This window comes from Eublepharis macularius, chromosome 10, assembly GCF_028583425.1.
Source record: "Eublepharis macularius isolate TG4126 chromosome 10, MPM_Emac_v1.0, whole genome shotgun sequence".
In the NCBI taxonomy this organism is placed as follows: Eukaryota; Metazoa; Chordata; class Lepidosauria; order Squamata; family Eublepharidae; genus Eublepharis; species Eublepharis macularius.
The window spans coordinates 89,312,485-89,336,026 of NC_072799.1; the positions used below are offsets into that span (position 1 = coordinate 89,312,485).

At 45.2% G+C, this 23,542-nt stretch overlaps 1 protein-coding gene across 4 annotated transcripts in view; it reads right to left on the bottom strand.

Annotated features, from left to right (window-relative positions):
• The window catches only part of SPATA18 (spermatogenesis associated 18), a 35,384-nt gene extending 24,054 nt beyond the window's left edge, over positions 1 to 11,330 (bottom strand). For all 4 annotated transcript variants that reach the window (XM_054990202.1, XM_054990203.1, XM_054990201.1 and 1 more), the window contains exons 1-4: positions 11,177 to 11,330; positions 8,344 to 8,449; positions 7,678 to 7,793; positions 3,798 to 3,916 (exon numbers count right to left, since the gene is read on the bottom strand). In XM_054990202.1, coding sequence (XP_054846177.1) covers positions 3,798 to 3,916; positions 7,678 to 7,793; positions 8,344 to 8,449; positions 11,177 to 11,263 — 428 coding nt within the window. In that variant the 5' untranslated portion in view covers positions 11,264 to 11,330. The remainder of the gene's footprint in view (positions 1 to 3,797; positions 3,917 to 7,677; positions 7,794 to 8,343; positions 8,450 to 11,176) is intronic.
• Between the last annotated feature and the right edge of the window lie 12,212 nt (positions 11,331 to 23,542).

A 23,542-nucleotide genomic window follows, 5' to 3' on the forward strand; every position in this document is an offset into this window, starting at 1 on the left:
CCGTTCTGCCTGCATGTGTCTGTACAACTCACATTTTTCAATATAAAACCGTGCACTACAGGATCCTTTACTGGGATTCTTTTTTCACATATATTTTGCTGGGGAAAGATACATTTCTACACGTTCACATGCATTTAGTATCTGGAACACAGTTCCCCAGGTAAGAAAACAGCACATTAGCCGGTCATATTAAATCATACCATCAGCAGGGCTTTTTTTCAGCTGGAACGTGGCGGAACGGCGTTCTGGCACCTCTTGGAAATGGTCACATGGCCAGTGGCCCCACCCCCTGCTCTCCAGACAGAGGGGAGTTTAGATTGCCCTCCGCGCCATGTGACCATTTTTGCTGAGGGTGATTTAAAACTTTAAAAAACTCCCCCCTTGTTCCAACTGACCCAACATGATGTCATTGTGCGGTCCTGAGTTCCACCACCTCTTTTCCCAGAAAAAAAGCCCTGACCATCAGTCTGTCAAGTTCAATATTGCCTACTTTGAGTTTATCAGTACTGCTCTCCAAATCATTTCAGTGGAAATGCTGGGGACTGTACCAGGGACTTTAAATATACAAAGCATATACTTGGTCAATAAGATAAGAACGTTCTCCCACATACCAATTAATGCTCAGACTCTTTTTGATGTGAATTCTTCTCATAAACCATCTAACAATGCTGTTTATGCATTCTTCTACATTGACTAAAAATATTTCAACACACAATTGACAGTGTGACTCCAAATCTCAGCTCACTAGATGAACCACATATAGATTATTAGTGTCTTCCTATATACATGGACTTTTTTTCTGCACACTCACTGGTATTGTCCATGATTATTAAAACTAGCTATATGAAGTGGTAGAGACATAGCATCGGTCATGTTAAAATAATTGATACTTATGCATCATACTAGCAAGGGGCAGAAAGCAACAAGATTAAAAGCAGTTGCAATAGCATTTTCCTATACTGAAGATAGTCTCCGGTGGGTATGCTAGTCTGTAGTAGCAAAACAAAATTAGAGCCCAGTAACAACAACAGTGCTTATATACCACTCTTCTAGACAGATTAGTGCCTCACCCAGAGCAGAGAACTAGTGTTATTATTATCCCCACAATGCAGCTGGGAAGCTGGGCTGAGAGGAGTGGCTTATCCAAGGCCACCTACTGAGCTCATGGCAGGAGTGGAATTTGAACCAGCAGAGGACTGATTCGCAGCCGAACCACTTAACTACTGTGCTACAGCATCTTAGAGAGCAACAATATTTTTCAGGGTATAAGTTTTCATGAGTCAAAGCTCACTTCATCAGATGCAGGTACTGCTAGACTTGAATTCTGATTTCCTGTATTGAAGCTGTAGTCTATACATAAAGCAGTCTGATAAAGCAGACTGCACAGATGGAGCTGTCATAGGCATATGTAGAAAAACCCTACTAATTATGATCAAAAATCTCTTGATGGAAACAGTGGAAGTGAGAAGAAAGAAAATCCTTTCTAGTGTCACGAAAGAAACGAACGTTAGGCATCTTGGAAAAGCTCTTGAATGATGCAGAGGTATAGAAAGATATGGAAAAGGTATGGAATCTGCATCTGAACTTCTGAAATTAGTTAAGTGAAAACTGCAGAGCTAGTTGTAGACATACGATGAGATAAAGGAGAGGCCTGATGTCTCATCTAGGACATGCCCACAGGACAGATATCCAGGCTCTTAGTTCAGCATTATGGCTTGAAGTCAGAAGTGCAGAAAACATTCCCAGAATAAGGAAGCATCCTTTTCTGCCTGAGACCCTTCTTCACTTAAAACAGGGACATGACTATAGAGACTTCAGAGCCTGTTCTGGTCCTACAATCTTCCCCCACCATCAGGGAACAGATAAAGGATTGATTTCTTTTCTGCCATGTAAACTGTGATGATCAGACATTCTTTAGAAGTGACTATGATTCCCACCCACCTGCAAACAATTGCAGACGTGCTTTTATTTTGTGTCAGTGGTATCACTTAATCCATTACTTAAATAAACATAGTATTAATATAAAGCTCAGCTGGGAAGAACAGCAAGGAAGCCACAGGAGTTGCAGTTCTGGTGCCCTTAATAGCTCCACAGCTTAGCACTCACCGAATATTCAATTTTCACTTTGTCTGGACCAATCATGCTGCGTTTAGTAATCTCCAGGGAATTTCCTTCAGTCTCTGATTTTTTTTTTTAAAGAGCACAAATTCTCGTTGGTACATTGTATTGGCCATGGAAATTGGCACAAGTGTACTATCACTACCATGGTCAAGATTGCATATCCGACCATAAAGTTTGTATTCAAAAATTTTTGGCAGTATGGACAGATTCAAGTAGATCACACCTTGCACAAATGGAAGGGCTCAATGTGCTTCTGGAAGCAATAACTGCGCCCACTTCTAAAACAAAAATGAATAAACCAGGAATAACTACTTTTAGGGCCCATGTGTTCAATGAACAATCCCACAATTAAAACTAGCCCACTGTTGGCAGTGGATTACAAATATGGAACCATTCTCCAAACCTCCAATGCTTCTAACCAAGGTGGGAAGTTGAGAATCACCTCATCAATGATAATTTCCCTACATCAGGTCTGGGTAGCAGCACACTCCCAAATAGGGTGAACATACAACAAAATACCCTAACCTGACTGTAATCGATGTATTGTCGAAGGCTTTCACAGCCGGAGAACGATGGTTGTTGTGGGTTTTCCGGGCTGTATTGCCGTGGTCTTGGCATTGTAGTTCCTGACGTTTCGCCAGCAGCTGTGGCTGGCATCTTCAGAGGTGTAGCACCAAAAGACAGAGATCTCTCAGTGTCACAGTGTGGAAAAGATGTTGGCAGGTCATTTGTATCTACTCAGGAGGGGTGGGGTTGAGCTGAGTCATCCTGTAAGAGTTTCCCAGGGTGTGGAGTGCTAATGGTGGGAGGCTTCACTGTATCCTGAGGAGGTTCTTTTGCATATGGATTGGTGCTTGATGTGCTAATCTTCTACAAGTGTACATCGGGACCACAAAGCGTAGCATCCAGACAAGAATAAAAGAACATGAAAGACACTGCAGACTTGGACAACCTGAAAAATCAGCAGTGGCTGAACATAGCCTAACTCAAGCAGGGCACAGTATCTTATTCCAGGACACCAAAATACTGGACGACACTCCCAACTACTTTGTCAGACTGCACAGGGAAGCCATTGAAATTCACAAGCATAAGCGAAACTTCAACAGGAAAGAAGAAACCTTAAGAATGAACAGAGCATGGTTTCCAGTTCTGAAAAACACCAGGCTAACAAAACACTCTACACCCGACAATAGCCCTGCAGAGAAGATTAGCACATCAAGCACCAATCCATATGCAAAAGAACCTCCTCAGGATACAGTGAAGCCTCCTGCCATTAGCATTCCACACCCTGGGAAACTCTTACAGGATGACTCAGCTCAACCCCACCCCTCCTGAGTAGATACAAATGACCTACATCTTTTCCACACTGTGACACTGAGAGATCTCTGTCTTTTGGTGCTACACCTCTGAAGATGCCAGCCACAGCTGCTGGCGAAACGTCAGGAACTACAATGCCAAGACCACGGCAATACAGCCCGGAAAACCCACAACAACCACTGACTGTAATCGTTTGCTAGTTAATTTACAAAATCTGAAATCCAGACCCCCCCTAGACTGAAATCTACATATGTTGTAAATTCTATTCCTCCCCCCTAAAACCACAATTAAACATTTTCAAAACTCTTTTAGAGAGCAAGAGAGATCAATTATTGAAGAAAAGCAGTTAAATGTCATACTCTTGCTGTACAAGGCTGAGCTTTAACCGAGTGGCGTTCAGTTCTCTCTCCAGCTGCTGTATTTCGTGGTTTCGAGAGTTGGCCAGTTCTCTCAGCTGCCTGTCTTTCCCACGTGACTCCTACAATGAAGTATAAATACAGAAACTATACACAAAAAGTTGAGTTTTTTATTTTATGCTACATTTCTACCCAAATAGGGTCCTCAAGGCGGCAAACATTAAAACATTAACAATTTTAAAGTAACGATTATAAATTTAAATTAAAATAAATTAAAATAGTACAAAAATTCAATTATAAAAACATACACACACAAACACAACACCAAGAACAGGGAAGAGAGCTGATATTGGGGGTGTGCCAAACAAAACAAAAAGGTTGGTGAAAAGCAGCAATAGAGGGGGCCAGAGGAATCTCCTCTGGGGAAAAGTTCCAGAGCTTTGGCACTGTGCCTGAGAAGGCCCGTTCTTGGGCTGCCACTTATCTAGCCTCAGTCGGCGAAGACACCCGAAACAGCCTTTGAAGATGATTGGAGTGAATGGGTAGATTCAGGGCTTTTTTTCAGCTGGAACGCGGTGGAACGGAGTTCCGGAACCTCTTGAAAATGGTCACATGGCTGGTGGCCCCGCCCCCTGATCTCCAGACAGAGGGGAGTTTAGATTGAGTGGCGCGGAGGGCAATCTCAACTCCCCTCTGTCTGGAGATCAGGGGGCAGGGCCACCAGCCATGTGACCATTTTCTCCGAGGGCAACCCACTGAGTTCCACCACCTCTTTCCCCAGAAAAAAAGCCCTGGATAGATTCATACAGAAGGCAGTCCTTAAGGTATTTTGGCCCCAAGCCTTACCAAGTTTTAAAGCATGACCCTCTGGACACTGGTTTGCATGCAGGGGTTTATTAATAATCAGAAGGAGAAAATGGTATTTCTGCAGCAGGAACAGCCTCCTTGGGTCAGATCAAGGGCTTAGACCTCTGTTGCAGCCTTTCTTGGACAGTGGCCAGATCAAGACATGTTACCTGCAGTTTATTAACGGGGCATTCCACTTCCTGATGATCTGGATCCAGTAGTTTAAATTTTTAGGGCATCCTCAGACATAAGGTTCTAAGGGTTACCCCATGGTGACATTTCAGCATTTGAAAAATTCCCATTTTGTTAGCTCAGTAATACTTTTTGGTTATTAGGGCATCTTATGGCAAAGAGTTCACCTGAATACATGAAGCTGCCTTATACTGAATGAGGCCACTCGTCCATCAAGGTCAGTATTGGCTACTCAGACTGGCAGCTGCTCTCCTGGGTCTTAGGTGGAGGGTCTTTCACATCACCCACTATCTGGCCCCTTCAACTGGAGATGCTGGGGAATTGAACTTGGGGCCTTCCGTACACCAATCAGATGCCCTACCACTGAGCCACAGCTCCTCCCCTCCAAGGCCAGGGTTCTACTATTATATATTTAATACTTCATCCTAAAGTTCTTTCATCAGCTGAAGAGTCCTAATTTTCCTAGTGTAGAGATAATTCCACACCTTTGATCTCTTCCACTACACTTCTCTGAACCTATTTTGTATAGATAGAGAAACCAGAATTTCCATAATACTCATGGTACAGAACCTCATTGTTTGATACATGGGCATTATCATCCTGAATGCAGGCAAGGGAGCTGTCTCAATGACGTGCTCATTTTTCCACAGACTTGGAATCTTTTGATGCAGGGGAGCATTAAGTCATGCAGCTTCTCTTATGGAAACACAGAAGCTTTCCATAAAGTAGATTACAAGTTTCCGACCGTCAAAAGCATTGACATTGGCTATACCCTGACCTAGATAGCCCAGGTGAGCCTGATCTCATCAGATCTCAGAAGCTAAGCAGGGTCAGCCTTGGTTAATATTGGATGGGAGACCTCCAATGAAGACCGGGGCTGCAGAGGCAGGCAATTCCAAACCACCTCTGTTAGTCTCAAGCCATTGAAAATCCTGCCAGGGGTCGCCGTAAGTCAGCTATGACTTGAGGGTACTCCCCACCACCATTATTGGCTATGAAGAACGAAAGCTTTTATTTAATAACGAGCATTCTTTGTTTTTAACACTGTATTTCCCTTAGTGATTTACTATGTTCAGAACACTGCTACAAATTACAAGTATGAATATTACGTTAAAACCTGTATCAATTTTCAAAAAGGAGAAGAGGAAAGCACAAAATATATTTGCAAGAATGATGTCTCAGCAATGTTAATGGATTTGCTCTAAGAAGAATGGAGTCAAGACCTATGACAAAAAAAGTTAACATTCCTTAATGTCATAAGACATTCACTGATTGTTCTGTTCAAGAAAGCTTGAGGAAGATAACCCAGCTGAGGGCAGTGGGCAGTTGTATCGGCAGGTGTATGAGACTGCATTTCAAGGTTCTAAAAGCACACGTTACAAACTTCTCTCTCTCTCTCTCACACACACACACACACACACACACACCACTGCCACATGCTTGCCCTGGCCCTGTTGACCAGATGTGCTCTGGGATTTTCATCCTCAGAACTTAATTCGAGGCACATGTAGTCCCAATTCAGATTGGGACCATGCCATGCTCGAAAGGACATTTCAGCCTGCTCCCCTGCGTGACTTTCCAGGCCTTAAACTGTCCTATGTAACCCATCAATTCAATCACCTTCCCAGCAGGGAAAACTGCAGCTCCCCAGGGCCATCTCATGTTGACAGGATGACATGGGGGAAGGCACAAGCTCATGAATTGTGGTCTCAGACCAGACTGGGCCCTGTAAATTAAGTTCCAAGCACAGACCTCCCGGCAAACATCTGGCTGCCAGGGCCAAGGCAGACACAGAGGGGCCCATGAGGACTTTATCATGTGTGATTCTCTAGTGAGAGAGAAACAGACAGACAGGGCTGTCAGCTGGCTAAAGCAACTGATGATAAGGATGTCTCTTGGCCTCCACTTGTGCTCTGCTGGTAAGTCTCAGAGAGCAGAACCACAAGTGACAAAAGGCACAGACTGGACGCTTGTCAGCTTCCCTCAAGTTTTGATGGGAAATGTAGGCAGCTTGGCGGAATGTTGGACAAGTGACAGTTGAAAAGTCCATTGGACAGCAGTCGGAGAGCGAAGCTGCGAGACCAGGATGCCTACATTTCCCATCAAAACTTGAGGGAAGCTGACAAGTGTCCAATCTGTGCCTTTTGTCACTTGTGGTTCTGCTCAGAGTAAACCTAATACTAGGGAAACACCACAAGTCTCCAGTGCTCTCTCCTCCAAAGGAAACCAGCCCAGGAAAGCTCTGGCTCTGGAGTTTTCAAGCCCCTCGGGGAAATGAGCTGCATGTAACACTATGTCAGAATGTGATGGCTGGCTTAAAGACTGAGACACGGGGATGAAAACTAGTATCCATAAGCAAGAAACAGTTATATGCCTTGGATGCAAACCCCACCCTCCCATGCAAAGGAACCAGGAAAGATTCACAGTTGGATCCAATAAAGCATTTCTGACTTTCTCCCCTCTTCCCTCCTCCTGCTGCCCAAAGTGCACCCCCCCAAATGCTGTTTTTGGAAGCGGTTTGGACTTCAGTGGGAGGGGAGGGGAGGGGAGGGGAGGGGAGAAAGTCTTGCTCCATGAGCTGAAGTCCTTGCATCAGTGGAAACGCTCTGTTGGATTCAAGCCCTAAAACACTATAATGTGATACCTTGACGTGTAGATGTCACAATGGTATTTCATATTTACATTAACATTATAAGTCTCCTTCTGAACACCAGTTCAACCTGAGTGTCCATTCAAACTAGAAGAGAAAAAAGAGCAAAATACATGGTAATGCTAGATATTAAATGATGCCTCTTAAGCTTTGTGATTTGCTAGCTACAATGCAATTAAGAGCTGTTCACTGTACCTGGAAGAGAGAGGAACTTGTTTCAAAGGGCCTTCCAGGAACAGGGCTAGAAAAACAAGTCCCCAACCATGGCAGGAGACGAGATTTGATTGTTTCCACGCCTGCATAATGTCCACCTGTGTCAATGAACAAAAAAGAAATGAACAAAAAATATATGGTAAAATGTTTTAAATTACTGTGCACGAGTACACCATCCTCCATAGCACACTGGCCGTTTTCACACTGCTTACCAGCCATGAAACATCACGCCGAGCTCCAGGAACAACAGCGTCTTCCTGGTGTGATTTTGCGCGAGAACTACCATTCTCACACGAAATCGCACCAGCAAGACGCTCAGCGCGATGTTCCGTGGCCGGTAAGCAGTGTGAAAATGGCCACCGTGGGGAGTAGTTCAAAACTGTCAATGGATCATGTGGATGCCTGGCACCTACCAAGATTTTAAGAACTGACTCTCTACCCCCGCCTTTGCCCATGTGGGACGCCACATGCAGAGCTTGTGCAAGAGAATACACAAAGGAATGGGGGCAGACGGCATGCCCATCAGGCTGTAGGTACATTGACGTTCTGGCTGGAATAACACCTCCCTCAGTCTGGCAGGCGGGAATCCCCTAACCCCGCAACACATGCGCACGAAACCCACGTATCCAGAATATGCCACAGCCTCACCTTCTTGAGCAGTTTGACTAAGGATGCTGAAGAGCTGACCCTGGATCATGGCACTCAGTTCCATGATTTCACAGCATTGGTTCAGATTCTGATCACATGAATTCATCTGCAAATCACAAACGCTTTGTTTACTCTCTCACCGTATCAACCTTCATTGCTCACGTAGCGTTGTTTAATTTTCTGTGTGCATCACAGTCTCTAGGATCAACAAAACTACAATGTCTAAGCAATGAGGCCAAAACCAAAAATGCTGAGGAAAGTAAAATAATCATAGTAGAAAGTACCCAGGATGTTGAGCTTGCGTCAGTAAAAACATCAGTGAGAACTTTCACACATGTCATATCAATGGGAATTCTTAGAGTGACATCCAACAAACTGTCATCTTCTGCAGATAATTTCTTTACAAACTTTACAGTTCTTTACAAACTTTATTTATTTGTCATTAAGAGATCTAGAGCCATAGAGTTAAACATAAACTAAAGTATTACTAGCAGCTACCACTGACTGTACGCAGTTAGAGGAGTGTCAGTTGACCCCTATGGCACATTTCTTCTTGATTCACATTGGCAGTTAGAACAATGATTTCATTCCATTTATTACCAGAATTGCCACTCGCGATTGCACTGGGATCGAAACCTTTGTCTACATCTACAAACTTTCAATACCCTCTCCAAACTACAGTTCCTAGGATTTGTGGGGAAGGTGGGATAACATGAATGCTAAACTAATCTTATCTTTTAGTAAGTGTAAAATGAAGAATTATCCATAGCTTTAGAGAACACCAGGTTTTAAATCTTTGCAAATTTGTGTTTATATACCCTGCTGATTGAAATGTCCTTGCAATTGCCTATACTAGCTCACACTGTGTAAGCCGCCTTGAGTCTCTGAGAGAAAGGTGGACTATAAATAGCATAAATGAATAAATAAAATATTTGGCAAGGAAACATACACTGGCCAAATCATGCTTTACTCCCATTGTTACTTCTCTTAAGATAAATAGCAAGTTCAGAGCTGTCCGTTATAGCTAGCAAAATACTGAACTTCCTCTCACTTCTGCCAAAACTAATAAATGAGAATGTTTGCAATTCTTTATGGAGGTGCTAACACTTGTAGGGAAAAAACAGGAACTGGGAGTACTTAGCCGTCACAAGTACACAGAAACTGCACCACCAGGCTGTGGCGGACAACACCAGGCTAGAGGTCCTCTCACTTAATAGACCACATAGATCCTTAGCAGAATACACTGGTTCCAATTGCCATTATATACTTACATCTGATTTATTTATTTATGTCATTGTCTCATAGTTTTAAAAATCAACATGTGCTCATGTTTAAAACTGGCTAAGGACAAGTTTTGTATTCAGATGTCAAAGGACTTGCTCTGGAGTCATGTTTTGTCTCCCTGGACTGGATAATTCTGATACATACACATCAAAACTTGAAATAGGGGGTACCATGGGCCCCCCCTTGAGCCTCTTGGAAGAAGAGTGCACAAACCGAAATCAATGAATTCTACTGTTAAGAAGCAATTGCATGCTACAAATGGAATTGAAGTAGAGATCCATTTCTGAGGTTTTCCAGCGGGTATCAAGTATGCTCTGGCAACTGGAGAGGGGTTGGGTGCAAAAGTTCTGTCCCACTACAGTTTATTCCTGGGGCACAAGAATCTTGCTCTTTCAGGAGCAGGAGCATGAAGCTTTGCAAGCTGGCCGGTTCCCTGGCAAGGAAGCTCCACCATGAGCAGAACCGAGAGTCCCAACCCAACCCCTTTAGTCTAATCCAATCAATCAATCACATAGTAGCATGGAGGAAGGCAAAGGGAGACTTGAGCAATCAATTGCTGCAATTTGTCGCTGTCTCCATCTGTTGTCTTTGGAGTATCGCTAGGTTCTGTGGCTATGGCAACTACAACAGTGTTCGCTGGGCGCTGGAAAGCAGCGTCCTTGGTTACTGCTTTCCCGGGAAATCACTCCAGGTCTCTCCTCAGCACTTCCAATCCGATTCATCTCCCGCCATAGGCAGCCCCTCTGCCCCAGCGCAACAGCAGAGCTTGAACTCACGGATCTGGATGGAAGAACGATGCTTATTGAGAGAGGAGCTCCCAGTATCCCATTCCAGGGAGTCCCCCGTCCAAGACTCCGGATCCTCATTAAACCAAGGCAGCAAATATTGGCCAAAGCAAGAAAAGTTTATAAGGGGAAAAGACTCAAAATAAAATGATGCAAATCTGTCAAAGTGCCTATCTGACAAAGTGATTGCCCGTCCTTATACCCTCTTGCAAACACAGTCATCAGAAAACTGTTTACAAAAGCAAAATAGTTTACAAAAAAATTAAAAATTGGCAGGTCATGGAGACTAAAGGGGTGACCCATCAAACACCTCCAGTTCTCTTTAAGGGGGGCACATCCGTGATTTGCTAAGAGGATGCGGGCACATCAAAGCCATCGCGCTCGAACGCTTTGGCTGCTCCGTCCCGCCCTAACTCTCCTGTTTTGGCTTCTCTCTTACCTACGGTGCAATTCCCGGAGAGAGGCAGTAAAAGTAGGGGAAGGGGCGATTTAGGAAGAGGCAGCTGAGCCTCACACCCATAACGCCCTCGAATAGAAACCAAAGAAAGAAAGGCGTAGGGCTAAAGCTTTGTCGTTATGGCAATGCCCCCGGCGCTTCTCTTCTCTCCCCCTGCCTGCGCTCAAGGGCTTCGGCTCGTCCGGAAAGGCTGCGCTCAGACGCGCTCCCCCCCCCCCGGGGCAGCCCCCCGTTTTAACCAGAGGACGACCGTTTCGCAGACGCCTCCATCGCGGCTTCGCTGCGGCTGCCCGCCCGGCGCACTCACGCGGTAGTCTTTGTACCAGCCCTCCAGCTTCTCCTGCAAAAGGCCGCAGGTCTCGTTGCTGATCAGCCTGCGCAGGCTCTCGGCCATCGCTGCCTCGGGCGGGGCGGGGGGCTCGAGGCTGGCTTGGCTTCCTCCGGCTACGGCGCCACCAGCATCGACGCTCCTGCCCGCCTCGCCAGGGACCCACACCGGGGAGCGCCGCGCCGGGCAATGCCCTCCCCTGCCCGTGGCGCTGGGCTGGGCTCTGCCTCGCTTCCCGCCCCCGGCCTCCCTCTATGACTGGGGCGTTTTATACGGGGCGATTGTTCAGCCCGCTGACGTGGGCTGGGCTCGGGCGCCAGGGACGCCACGGCTGCGCGAAGAGGGCGCTTTGGTTGTGGCAACGCCGAAAACCCCACCTTGCGCCGCCGCGCCCGCCTGCCGCTTCGCCCCGCCGAGCTGAAAGGTCCGGGCGGAGCCGTCCCGCTTGCGCTCGGCGGGGCTCCGGAGGAAAGAACGCAGGCGCGGCCGGGGGGAGCCCTCGCCAGAGACCCCCGAGGGGGTGCGTGGAGGAGAAGCTGGGAAGCGGACGCGCTGGCTCCCCCTGGTCTGGTGGGGTTCCCCTTCTCCCTTGCAAGGGGCGAAGCTGCAAAACAGCCTTTATTAGGCGCCAAGGCGCGGATCTCACGCACGTTTCAAAGCGGCGGTTCCTGCAAGTGGCTTTCTAGTTGTAGCCCTTTTTCTAAAGAGCTCTGGGGCAGCGCCCCACATACCCCTCCCTTCTCTATTTTACTCTCACAACAACCCTGTGAGACATAGTGGATTAGAGACATTTCACGTAGCAGAATTAAAGACCGAAAGAATTTTCAGGGTATAAACTATCAAGGGCTGAAAGTGTATAACCTGAAAGTCTTGTTGGTTTCTAAGGTGTCACTGGACTCAAATCCTGCCATGCTGCTGCAGACCAACACAGCTACTCATCTACAATATAGTTTTAAAAGTTGTTTAAAATTAATATAGTTCCAGAACTGCTTGGGGCATGAGAAGGAAAGTGTCAGGTGCACCCTGCTTATCTGCCATGTATATCTATTATTCTCTGTACTCTGGGCCTCTGAGAATGTGTAAAGAACTATCTGGGTAAATGTCTGACTATGTAGCCAAGAGTAGCTTATCTCACAGGTGGCTGCTTTTGCTTTCTCGACTGGCATGGGAAAGTGTCCTTGGAATGCCGTCCAGAGCCATATCTCCCTGAGACATGAAATGAGCTCATCCTTGTCTTCCCCTCCCCTACCCCCTCCAACCTCCTAGGCCCTGCGTGCCTAAATTCTAACGGTCTCTATCCCAAGGCAGGAATCCTGCCCTATAACTAACATTGCTTTGCCCATTTACGTCACTTCTGCCAATGTCTGAGTGCACTGATACTGATGGATCTCTAATAAAGAAACTTTTACTAGATTCTTGAAGTGTCTTCAGTGAAGTAACTGGGGATCTAACTGGCAAAGCCTGACATTTTGGCAGAAGTCTTGCTGTTCCTTTGGAATGAAGGGCTTGATATCTGCTACCTGCATCATACTAGACAAGATGGGTACGGGACCCAAAGAGATACCAAAGAAGTCTTCCACCCTCCCTGCTCAGGAGCGAGGCTCGATGGGGAAAGGGATCGGGACAATTCCCAAATCTGCGGCGACACATCAGAACTGGCTGTTGACCACCCCGCGTGAGTGGGTGCCCCGAAAGTCGGTGACTCAAGAGGACAAGGCAGAGAGGCAAATTATTCAGCCGCAGCCTAACAGACCTGATGAACCTGCTGGAGGAACCGGTTGAACCTGAAGAATCGGTGGAACCCGAGGAAGTCCCCATCAAATCCGATGATGAGGGCACGGAGGATGAAGAGAAGAAAGGGGATAGTGGTGAACCAGTTGACCCCAAGAAAACCTCTTCCATCCATTCAGATGAGGACAACAAGAAGAGAGATGACGTCTCAGAGTTGGACCAAAGGGACCCCCAAAACAGCAAATCCTGTGGGGGTTGGAAAGCCGTCCGTGCCAAGATGTGAGCTGTCCAGGAGAGATGGATGACCTGAAGGACGGCATGTTACAGGTGATGGGAAGACTACAAGAGCTGATGTGGCGACTGCTCCCACTGGGGGACCAGCTGGTCCAGGGCTGGATGGAGGTGGAATGATATCTGGGCCAGGCCTGTGAGCCATGCCAGCTGGGCCACCAGTGATCCCCCCTGCAACTCCAGAGCCCCAAGGAGTACCAGCCACTCCACCCATGATCCTTCCTGCAGCTCCCCAGCCTCAGGGAGCACCTTGTGCCCCACCGGTGGTTCCTCCTGTGGCTCCACCACCACAGGGGTGGCATAAACTGGATGCATGGTCTGAGGGAGACCCAGAGGAGCTGGGTTTCTTCTTGGTGCAGGCAATGGAATTTTTTCAAGGGCCACAACTTCCTGAATGAACACAGTCGGGTAAGCTATCTGGGCTCCCAACTGGGGGGACCCACGGCCAAGTGTTATGACACCCTATACGGAGTGCAGGCCCCAAAGCTGCAAGACTTGGAGGCATTCGTACAAGCCTTGAGAGCCCAGTTTGAAAACTCCCTTGAGGAGGAACGGGCCAGAACCAAATTGAACTGGATTTGGCAAGGCAGCCACTTTGTGCGTGAATATACTGCGGAATTCAGGCAGCATGCAGCCAAAGTACAGGACTGGACCGAGGGAATTAAAATCGAATTCTTCCAAGCGGGGCTGAATCCAGAGTTGGTGGCGAAGGCCCTAGTGCAAGATGTCCCCAGAACGCTTCTAGGTCGGATTCAGCTTGCCTGCAAGGTAGAAAATCGAGACCAGGTGGTCAAGCTCCTGAAAATACAACACCATGTTGGAACTCACAGGCCTTCCCATGACACAGGAGCAAAACAGAAGAAGTTTCCCAAGATCTGCTCACCAGAGACAGAGAAGGCCATCCGTTTGAAGAGGGGTTTGTGTCTACAATGTGGAGGATCACGCCATTTTGCGGCAGAGTGCCCTAGCAGGGAAAAGGAAACCACAGAGAAGAGCTGCCCAGCACAAAAAGCCTCAGCACCTGCAACCAAGCCATCCCGCAAGGCTCCTAAAAGACAAAGTGAAGTGGAAACCGGCCTGAAGGTGGGAGAGGTGGGAGAGGAATTGGAGGCATCAAGCGGAGATCCCTCGGGGGAAGAAGAGGGCCTACCCATATCGGTGGAAAATGCCAACAACCTGCTGTGAGGAGGCCCCACTGGCAGGTCGAAAAGAAATCCACGCCTGAGGAGTTGAGATATAGAGGGGCCCTGTTTTATGTACCAGTCATGTTAGTTAACCCCGGGAGGGGAACCCACATCTGAGTGTGAGCTTTAATTGACTCAGGGTGCGCTCGGGACCAGATAGCTCCTGTGCTAGTCACCGGACTAGGACTAAATGTGTGTAAGCTGGAGCACCCTATTGTATTTGAACAGATGGATGGTTCTCAGATGAACCAGCTATGAGACTGAATGTACCCCAATGGGAATGGGGAGTCACTGGGAAGCTCGGACTTTCATGGTGAGCGCTGCCACTAAGTTCTCGCTAGTGTTAGGGATACAGTGGCTGTGGGATCACGACCCACAAGTAAGGTGGTGAAGCTGGAAGTTGTGTTTTGCTGGGGGAAATTGCCAAGAACATAAATGGAACCCAGAGTGGGGCTTGGCAGAACCATCCCTCCGGGACGTGGCCCTATTGACTAGGGAGAAAAAGAAGCAAATTCCTCCAGAGTACAGAGATGTGAGCCAAGTATTTGATGAAAAAGAGGCTGACGAGCTTCCCCCACACAGGGTCGCGGACTGTGCGGACTGTGCCATTGAACTGATTCCTGGTCAGAAACTCCCAAAGGGGAAATTATACTCTATGAGCCTGAGGGAACGAGAAGAACTACGAAAATGTATCGATAAGAACTTGGCTCAGGGTTTTATCCGGCCCACCAGCTCCCCTCATGCCGCCCCAGTGCTGTTCTGTAAGAAAAGGATGGGGGATTGAGACTATGTACGGATTACCAAGGGATTAATGCAGTCACAATGTAGAATGCTTACCCCCTTCCCCTCATCCGGGACCTACTTGGGGTGGTATCCCAGGGGAAGATTTTTTTCAAAATTGGAGTTATGAGATGCGTACTTCCAGGTGAGAATAAAGAAAGAGGATGAATGGAAGACTGCCTTCAATACTCCACTAGGGCAATTTGAATATCGGGTCATGCCTTTCGGATTGCAAGGGGTTCCAGGGGTTTTTATGACCCTAATTAATGAGGTTCTACACAAGCACCTGTACAAGGGGATGGTGGTTTATCTTGATGACGTTTTAATTTATCCAAAAGACTATGAGTCACATGTGAAGTTAGTACGGGAGGTACTACAGACTCTGCGGGACCACCATCTGCCAGTTAAACTGTCTAAATGTGAATTCCATAAACAGGAATTGGATTTCCTGGGTTATCGAATCTTGGGAGAGGGATGGAAAATGTGTCAGACTATGGATGACAGGCTATGGCAGATAGATCCCTGTACCATTGCAACGAGAAATCCAGGCTCTTGGTTAAATGGTTTTTATTCAGAAATCAAATCATTTCCACAGATAGGTCCATAGGATTACTCAGAGCAAGGTAAGCATCTGAGCAGTAAGAGCAAGATTGACAGGAATAGTGATATGTGGAAAAATCCTTCCTCTTAACACGTTTGCTCCTTCCCCCCTCCCAACAGTAAACAGGACTTTTGGCGCAAACTTGGCATGAGAACGTCTCACATCTTTGTACTAGCAAGTTGAGTCACTGAGAAAGCAAGACATAGCAATACATGGGAGTGAGTATTGATTGAAAGACACCAGACTGCCTGGCAAACGCCAGGAAGAGGGCTTGGAACGAACACGTTTGCCAGGAACGGCCTCACGAACAGCTTACTCGCAAACAGCGGATTGGGCTGTTCGTGGCCTTTTTTTGTTTTTATTGCTGTTCGTGCCCATCTCTAGTTGCTAGTAATGGAATGTAAGAAATTTACATTCTTCTCATGCAGTATCAAATCCTTCCTTATGTATGTACTTAAAATTAACAAGAAGTATAGGGAGGAATCTTGACTAATTTGGTGTGCATGTGTATTTGAGTATGTATCTTCTACTTTAACTAACAGGAATTTAAATCTACATTAAGTAACCTTTTAGCAAAGCAAAAACAAGTGACTTTGCCTGCTTTTTTCATCATTTTTGCAAATGAACAATGTAAGAAATCTCTGTTTCACATAGATAATGAAACATCTTTCCCACAATATTATAGCAGTCTAGCAAGATTACAGTAAAATAGCTCACCCCAAAAACTCACCAATATTCAATTACTGACGCACAAAAGCACATCAAATATAGCTGGGGGGAGGTCTTCAGAGGGCAGTGAGGACTATGTCCCCTGCAAATTTGGTGGGTGTTGGACATTGGGAAGGCAAGTTTGTAACCCCTCAATGTAGCTTCCAGCAGACAGTCCAGTTTTTGCCACTGTGAAGAGAAAATGACACGAAAGGGGGAGACCCATGGACTCTCCTTTCCCCGGCTCAAGTTCAGCTAAGTCCCAAGGGGGCTGTTCTGGCTCCCATGAACCTCTAACTACGAACATGTTTGTGAACATGTCATGTCCGTCGATGTTCATGAATCCCTGTTCGTGGATGGCAACGACAGTCCCACTGAACTGTCCCACTCTAACTACGAACATGTTCGTGAACATGTCATGTCCGTCGATGTTCGTGAATCCCTGTTCGTGGATGGCAACGAACAACGAACATCGTGTTCATGTTTTTTTTCCCGTTCATGCCCATCTCTACTGGCAACTACAAGTAATATCTCATTGAAGTCTCTGTTTGAAGATGCTGAGTTTACAAAGCTTTCAGTTTTAAAGCTATCCCACAAATCATGATGGCATGGCGGGAGTAAAAGCAGACAGCAAATGAAGTTTATTATTTAAAAATATAATTGACTGCTTAGTATGAAAAACCCTTGTTTATGCACAGCATCACAACTGGTCGTAAATACTATAGAATTAGTTTCAAAAGCTTTAATATACACATTTCTTCTAGGGCACAAATTTGTTCTCTATAATGACATGATAGCCAATAAAGAAAAAAATAATAGCTCTGTGCATACTAGTGAAGTATTTGACCTAATATATTACTTGGAATGACAGTGATTTAAGGTGTACTATATCAGAGGCACAGTTTACTACTGGAAAGAAAACACTGCAGCCAGTTGCCTTGACAACACACCATTGCTGTACTGAAAATTAAAGGAAACATAGGTCTCTCAGCTATTGTCAGGACTACAAACCAATCACCAAATTAGGTTAAAAGAAAAGTAATCCTAGAGCAAATTAGTGTTAGCTGTCCTAAGCAATATTAGGCATCACTTGTTATCATGATACTGGGCACAAAACAGGTAAGAAAGCTGAGTGATTTATAGTAGTTCAAAGTAATAGGAAGAAAGCTACAGAAATAATACAACGTGGTACTAATTGCTCAAAAGTTTCCTCTTCCTCTGAGGAAAGCGTGTCCCTATATGATCCAAAATAGAGTGGGTAGGAGGTATAAATGTGCAACACCAAGATCACTTCCAGTTGCCTAGTCTTAGTTAAGAAACTGGGAATATTAAATTTGCAATGGTCCAGACAGGGAATTTGTGTGATGATTGAAAAACATAATTAATCATGCATCCTGTTCACTAAAGCACTGAGAAGCTTCGGGTAACATTTCATTCTTTCTTATGAAGGGCTGTAACTTTTTAAATAGGAATTAACATTTCTGAGAAGCTGGAAATGGAGGTGTCAGAAAAGTAGCCATGAGACAGGCAAGACTGCTGAACAGAAAGTGTACAGATATTCCCCAGACTGCTAGATGCTGCAGAAATATCAAGGAGGCAGCTCTCAATTCTTATGGCTGAGCCATCCCAAAATATGTAGAGTAATTTCACATCCAAACGTGATAAACATCCTTTAGGCAACCCCATATTTCTTAATTCTGTAACTTAGGAAGAATACACATAGTTACTACAATGGAAAGACCTTGCCTAAAACCTCTTCTCCTTTTCAAAACATAACTACTTCAAAGAAATAGTAAAAGATGAATTAATGTGGAAAAATGTATTTAAGAGATTACTACAAATCTTAGAATCCAAGTATCTTTAAATAAACAGTGCAGTCCTAAGTTCACTGAAGTCAATGGGCTTCGGAGGGTATTTGTAGTGTTTGTGTGTATTAACGTGGGGTTTTTGACTATTGGTTACTGTGGGTTTAAATGCAGGCTTCTGAAGTATGAATGAGGGGGAGGATCGGTGAATGGAGAATGCTGTGACTGGATGGTAGCTGCACCTTAGGGGGGCAGAGTGAACTGCAGTTTTTAATCAGAGTGCTGAGAAAAGAGTATCCATTCTTGTCAAGTTTAGTGAATTTGTGTGTTCTGAGAAATTCAGAGGCAGGTTATTCTATCTCTATTTCTATATCACAGAGATAGGTTATTCTGTTTAGGCCAGGTATAGGCTTCCCATCCCTCTGTCGGGAGCAGGGAAATCCCTGCTCTCATATGCTGCCGCCAGCCCCTCCCACTTGGCTGGCAGGGGAGAAGGCATGCAGCGGGGGGGGGGGGGGGAGAAGAGCATGCAGGGTGCTCCGCTGTCCCACTGAACTGGCTTTCGTGCACTTGGCATTTCTTCCCTTGTGCTGGAAAATGATGTCATTTTCTGGCATGAAGGAAGAGCCGTAGGGTGCGCTGAAGCCAAAAATCACCCGTTTAGAGGCTACAGCACACCTGGCGTTTCAGCTGAAGCCTCCAAATGGGCAATTTTTGGCTCCAACGCACCCCACGGCTCTTCCTTCGTGCCAGAAAACATCAATGTTTTCCAGCACAAGGGAGGAAATGCCAGGCGCACTGAAGCCAGTTCAGCAGGATGGGGGAATGTGGGAACTAAGTACCCTCCACATACTTTGGCCCCTGGGGTCTTGGCAACCCTAGTCAAGCAACCTGTGTGGAAAAGCCTGAGGGAACCTATGTCCATGTGGATGAGAGGAGTGTTTATTCTGTTAGCGAGGATCTGTGTGGAAAATCAGTCTCTGGAAATACAGCTTTTAGAAGATAAAACTATTTTGAAACCACCAAGCTTATGAACCCATTCTGAAACCAATATGCTTATCAATACTCTGCAACCATCATGCTTATATACTTATAAATAAATTCTACTTCTTATTAAGCAAAACGCCTCATTCATCTGAAATACAGGATCCTTTCTTACTTCACAGCCACTCTCACATGCTGACCATTCTGTCATTCTACCACCTATAAATAAGCCTTCCCAGAATACCAGCTTAACTGAAGAGATTTAAGGTGAAAGCCTTTGGTTGCAGCAAAAACCTTTCGGGAACACTGAGGGAGCCAGGGAAGCAGCCACACACAGGGGCAAAATGCCACAGGTAGGGTTAGCAGTGGGATTTAAACCCCAAAGGGAAGGTGTCCTTGAGATATAAGCCCAGGTAAAGTAGAGGACATCGGAAGCTGTGTGTGTGTGTGGAGAGAAAAGCAGTGTTGGTTGTGACCAGGCTCCTCCTGAGGGAAAAGTTTAAGGTAATGCAAGGAGGAATTGTAATAAGAGTACAAGACAAGCTTTAAAACAAAATCACTACAGCTGTAAAACAATTAAATATGCAATTTAGTCTAGATAAGCGACATTGGGGAAATCTTCACTTGAAGATGTGTGTATAAACACAGCCCAATTTAAATTGATGCTCTTCTTCATTACATATGGATCGAATGGCATGTTAATCCTCTTCATGTTTTTACAGTGTTCACACTCAGCGGATTAAATATCCATGAACTCGAGCTTTCACAGTATCAAAAATCCATTTCTTTTAAAAGGGCAAATCGATTTGTCTTATGGGTGCTAAGAAATACCCAGATGGATATAGGTCAATAAAAAGGATAATTGTGCAATTTTGATTCTCTGCACAGCATAGCAAGGCAACCTACTAAGCAGATACGTAGTTATGGATTTTGAAAATATATGATGAAAATGCAAATGCAACTATGATAAAGGCATTAATAAAGGCATTTAAGAGAAAATGATCAAAAATTGAAATGGGGCTTTGGGTTGTATGAATTCATATACATTAGCAGTGCAATCCTATATAGAGTAAATCCAGTCTAAACCAACTGATTGCACGCATCCAGTGCACAGGATTGCACTATAAGCCTCTTAACCCTTAACATCACAGCAACCAAATGATGATCAGATGATAAATGTTTATTCAGTACTGGGTGCCAGCTATATTTTGGCTGGCACAGGCCTTAAATACCACAGTACAATGCTCATTTACATCAGCAGCTTGATTGTCCCACAGTTTGACCCAGATACAGCTCTCTCTTACATAACTATCAAATTCAGATTTACCTCATAATGGGTTGATGCCTTGAAACTAACAGAGACAGGTACATGTTGTTGGCTGCAGCATACAAACTAAAAATTCACATTTCTTTTCTATCAATCATCTTACTATATAATTGAGTAAGCGTATTTCAGACAACTCACTTTATACCCTGCTGCACCACCAGAGAGCGCTGCCATGGAGGGAAGCCTAGGCAAGGCACCATGTACCTCCAGAAAACATGCCATGGTGGGAAGCCCAGACCGGCAGCAGGATGGGAGCAGGTGGCAATGCCCAACCCCTGCCTTCACCCAGCTGGTATTAGGAGCGGAGCAGGTGGCAATACCCATCCCCCACCTTAACCCAGCTGATATTAGGAGTGGAGCAGGTGGCAATGCCCTCCCCTGCCTTAACCCGGCTGGTATTAGTGGCGGAGCAGCTGGCAATGTCCATCCCCCGCCATCATCCATTTGAGATCCACCTACAAGAGGCTCTAGAAAGGAGAGGGTGGGCAGGCAGGCAGGTATTCGCTACTCCTCCGTCACTGATTCCAGCTGGTGAAGGAGGGGGTGGGCATTGTCATCTGTTCCATGCCTGATCTGTCTGATCTCGGCCATGTGAAGGGTGGTGGGCTTTGCTGCCTGCTCCATGCCTGCTCCATGCCGGGTAAAGGGGGGGCATTGCCTCCTGTTCTGCGCCTGCATTCTGATGGAACAGTAGACACAATATGAGTATTCTCCCCAACCATCCATGGTAAAGGTACTGAGTTCCACTTTTCTCACACCTTAATACTATCCTATATAGCAAAGTTATTAATAATATGTAAGTATATATTCATGATTTACACACTTTTAGCTGTTAAACTCTTTTAAGCGCCAATATCACACTCTATGCTGCAATTCCACAAAAGAGAACTGGGACTTAGGAGAAGCTAAAGAAAGTGGCACGGAGGCAGTAAACTGAAAAGAAGGCACCTAATGGATTGAGGTCAGAAGTGTAGAATCATGAAGGATCCAAGGAGAAAGTGAATCTGAAGAAACCTGATATATCTAGCAATAAGAGAAATTGTTGGCAGAATAAGTGGTCAAAGGACGTCAGAGAGCTGAGGACTGTGGGACAAGGTATCCAGAATAGTTGATTTGGTGGTCAAATGCAGATGAGATAGGGATGCTGTGAATTGCTCAGCAACCTGTTGAAACAAATTGCATCTAAAAGTTTGTAAAGAATTGGATCATGCCCACAATTCTTAATTAAACTGCACACTCTTAATACTATAAACAGGTACACTTATAACCTACACACACAATTGGCTTAGGATACCAGTGATGTGAAAGACCTTAACCTGAGTTAGCTGCTGCTAGTCACAGGAGACAATCTTGACTATGATAAACCAATGGTCTGATGCAGCATAAGGCAGCTTCAAACATTCAAAAACTTTTTTAAAAATCACCCTGCTACCAATACTACCAATTCTCCCATTTCAGATAGTAAAATCCAGGCGCAAAGTGGCTTGGAAGGGCATTATTAAGATAAAAGTAATGACTACTGAGGAATTACACAATTTTAAAGTTGACACTGAGGAAATTGAAATTGTTCAACCAAAAGGGAGACTGCAACGAGGAAATCAGAAGAGTGGAAGAGTAGCTGTGAGGAAGCTAGAGAAGATCCTTAAAGATAAAGATCTCTCTCTGGGAACCAAGATCAAGATCTATACATCAATCAGAATGTATAGAAATCAGGTTTATATAGATAAAAACACACACACACACACACACGTTGCCCTAATCCTTCTTAATCCTCCCCACTGTCTTGCTTTTCACTCTTGCTCCCTTTGTTGCCTCCTCATCCTGTCCTTATTTAGAGCGTAAACACATGAGGGCCAACCCTACTTTTTGCTTTGCTTGACCCGCAATGCACTTCAGAGATCCCTTGCAAGCGGATTTTCCCATTGCGCACAGTAAAATCCAGTCGCAAAGATGGTCCCCAAAATCAGCTGAAGCTGCTATAAAAACACTGCACACCACTGAAGTTCAAAATTTGAAGAGGAAGATTATGGTGAAACAAGACTGCCAATCAGCTCTGGAAAACAATGACACTACTCACCAAGCTATTTGACCCAATTCTGTTAAACTACAGGGGAAGTAAGAAAAAATCAAAGAACTTTTATCGTCATACAAAGAGCTGGTTTGACAAGGACTACAGGAAGGTCAAAAACCAAGTGAAATGGAACTATAAACTTTTTAGACATAGTAATACAACCATCATAAGACATTCATTGATATGAGCCAGAAGAGAATATAAAACCATACTGAAGGAGAAAAAATGCCAGTCTACGGAATCTTTATGAGAGGAGATGATTGCAGCTGCCAAAGGGGAATCCAGTGTATCTCTATGGCACCTAATTACACCAATACTGAAGCCATGATGCAACACTACAACCCCCATACCATCCACTACCTGGGAAAAGCATTTTAAAAACCTCTAAAAGAAACATAACCTCATTTGCTTTTCGCTCTTGCTCCCTTCATTGCCTCCCCATCCGGTTCATATTTAGAGTGCAAACCGATGAGGGCCAACCCTGCTTTTTGCCTTCCTTGATCCTCAATGCACTTCAGACCCTCAATGCGCTTCAGTGGTTGCTTGCAAGTGGATTTTTCCCATTTCAGATAGTAAAATCCAGGCGCAAAGTGGCTTGGAAGGGCATTATTAAGATAAAAGTAATGACTACTGAGGAATTACACAATTTTAAAGTTGACAATGAGGAAATTGAAATTGTTCAACCAAAAGGGAGACTGCAACGAGGAAATCAGAAGAGTGGAAGAGCAGCTGTGAGGAAGCTAGAGAAGATCCTTAAAGATAAAGATGTCTCTCTGGGAACCAAGATCAAGATAATCCAAACTATGGTATTCCCCGTTACTATATATGGATGTGAAAGCTGGACGGTGAAGAAAGCTGACAGG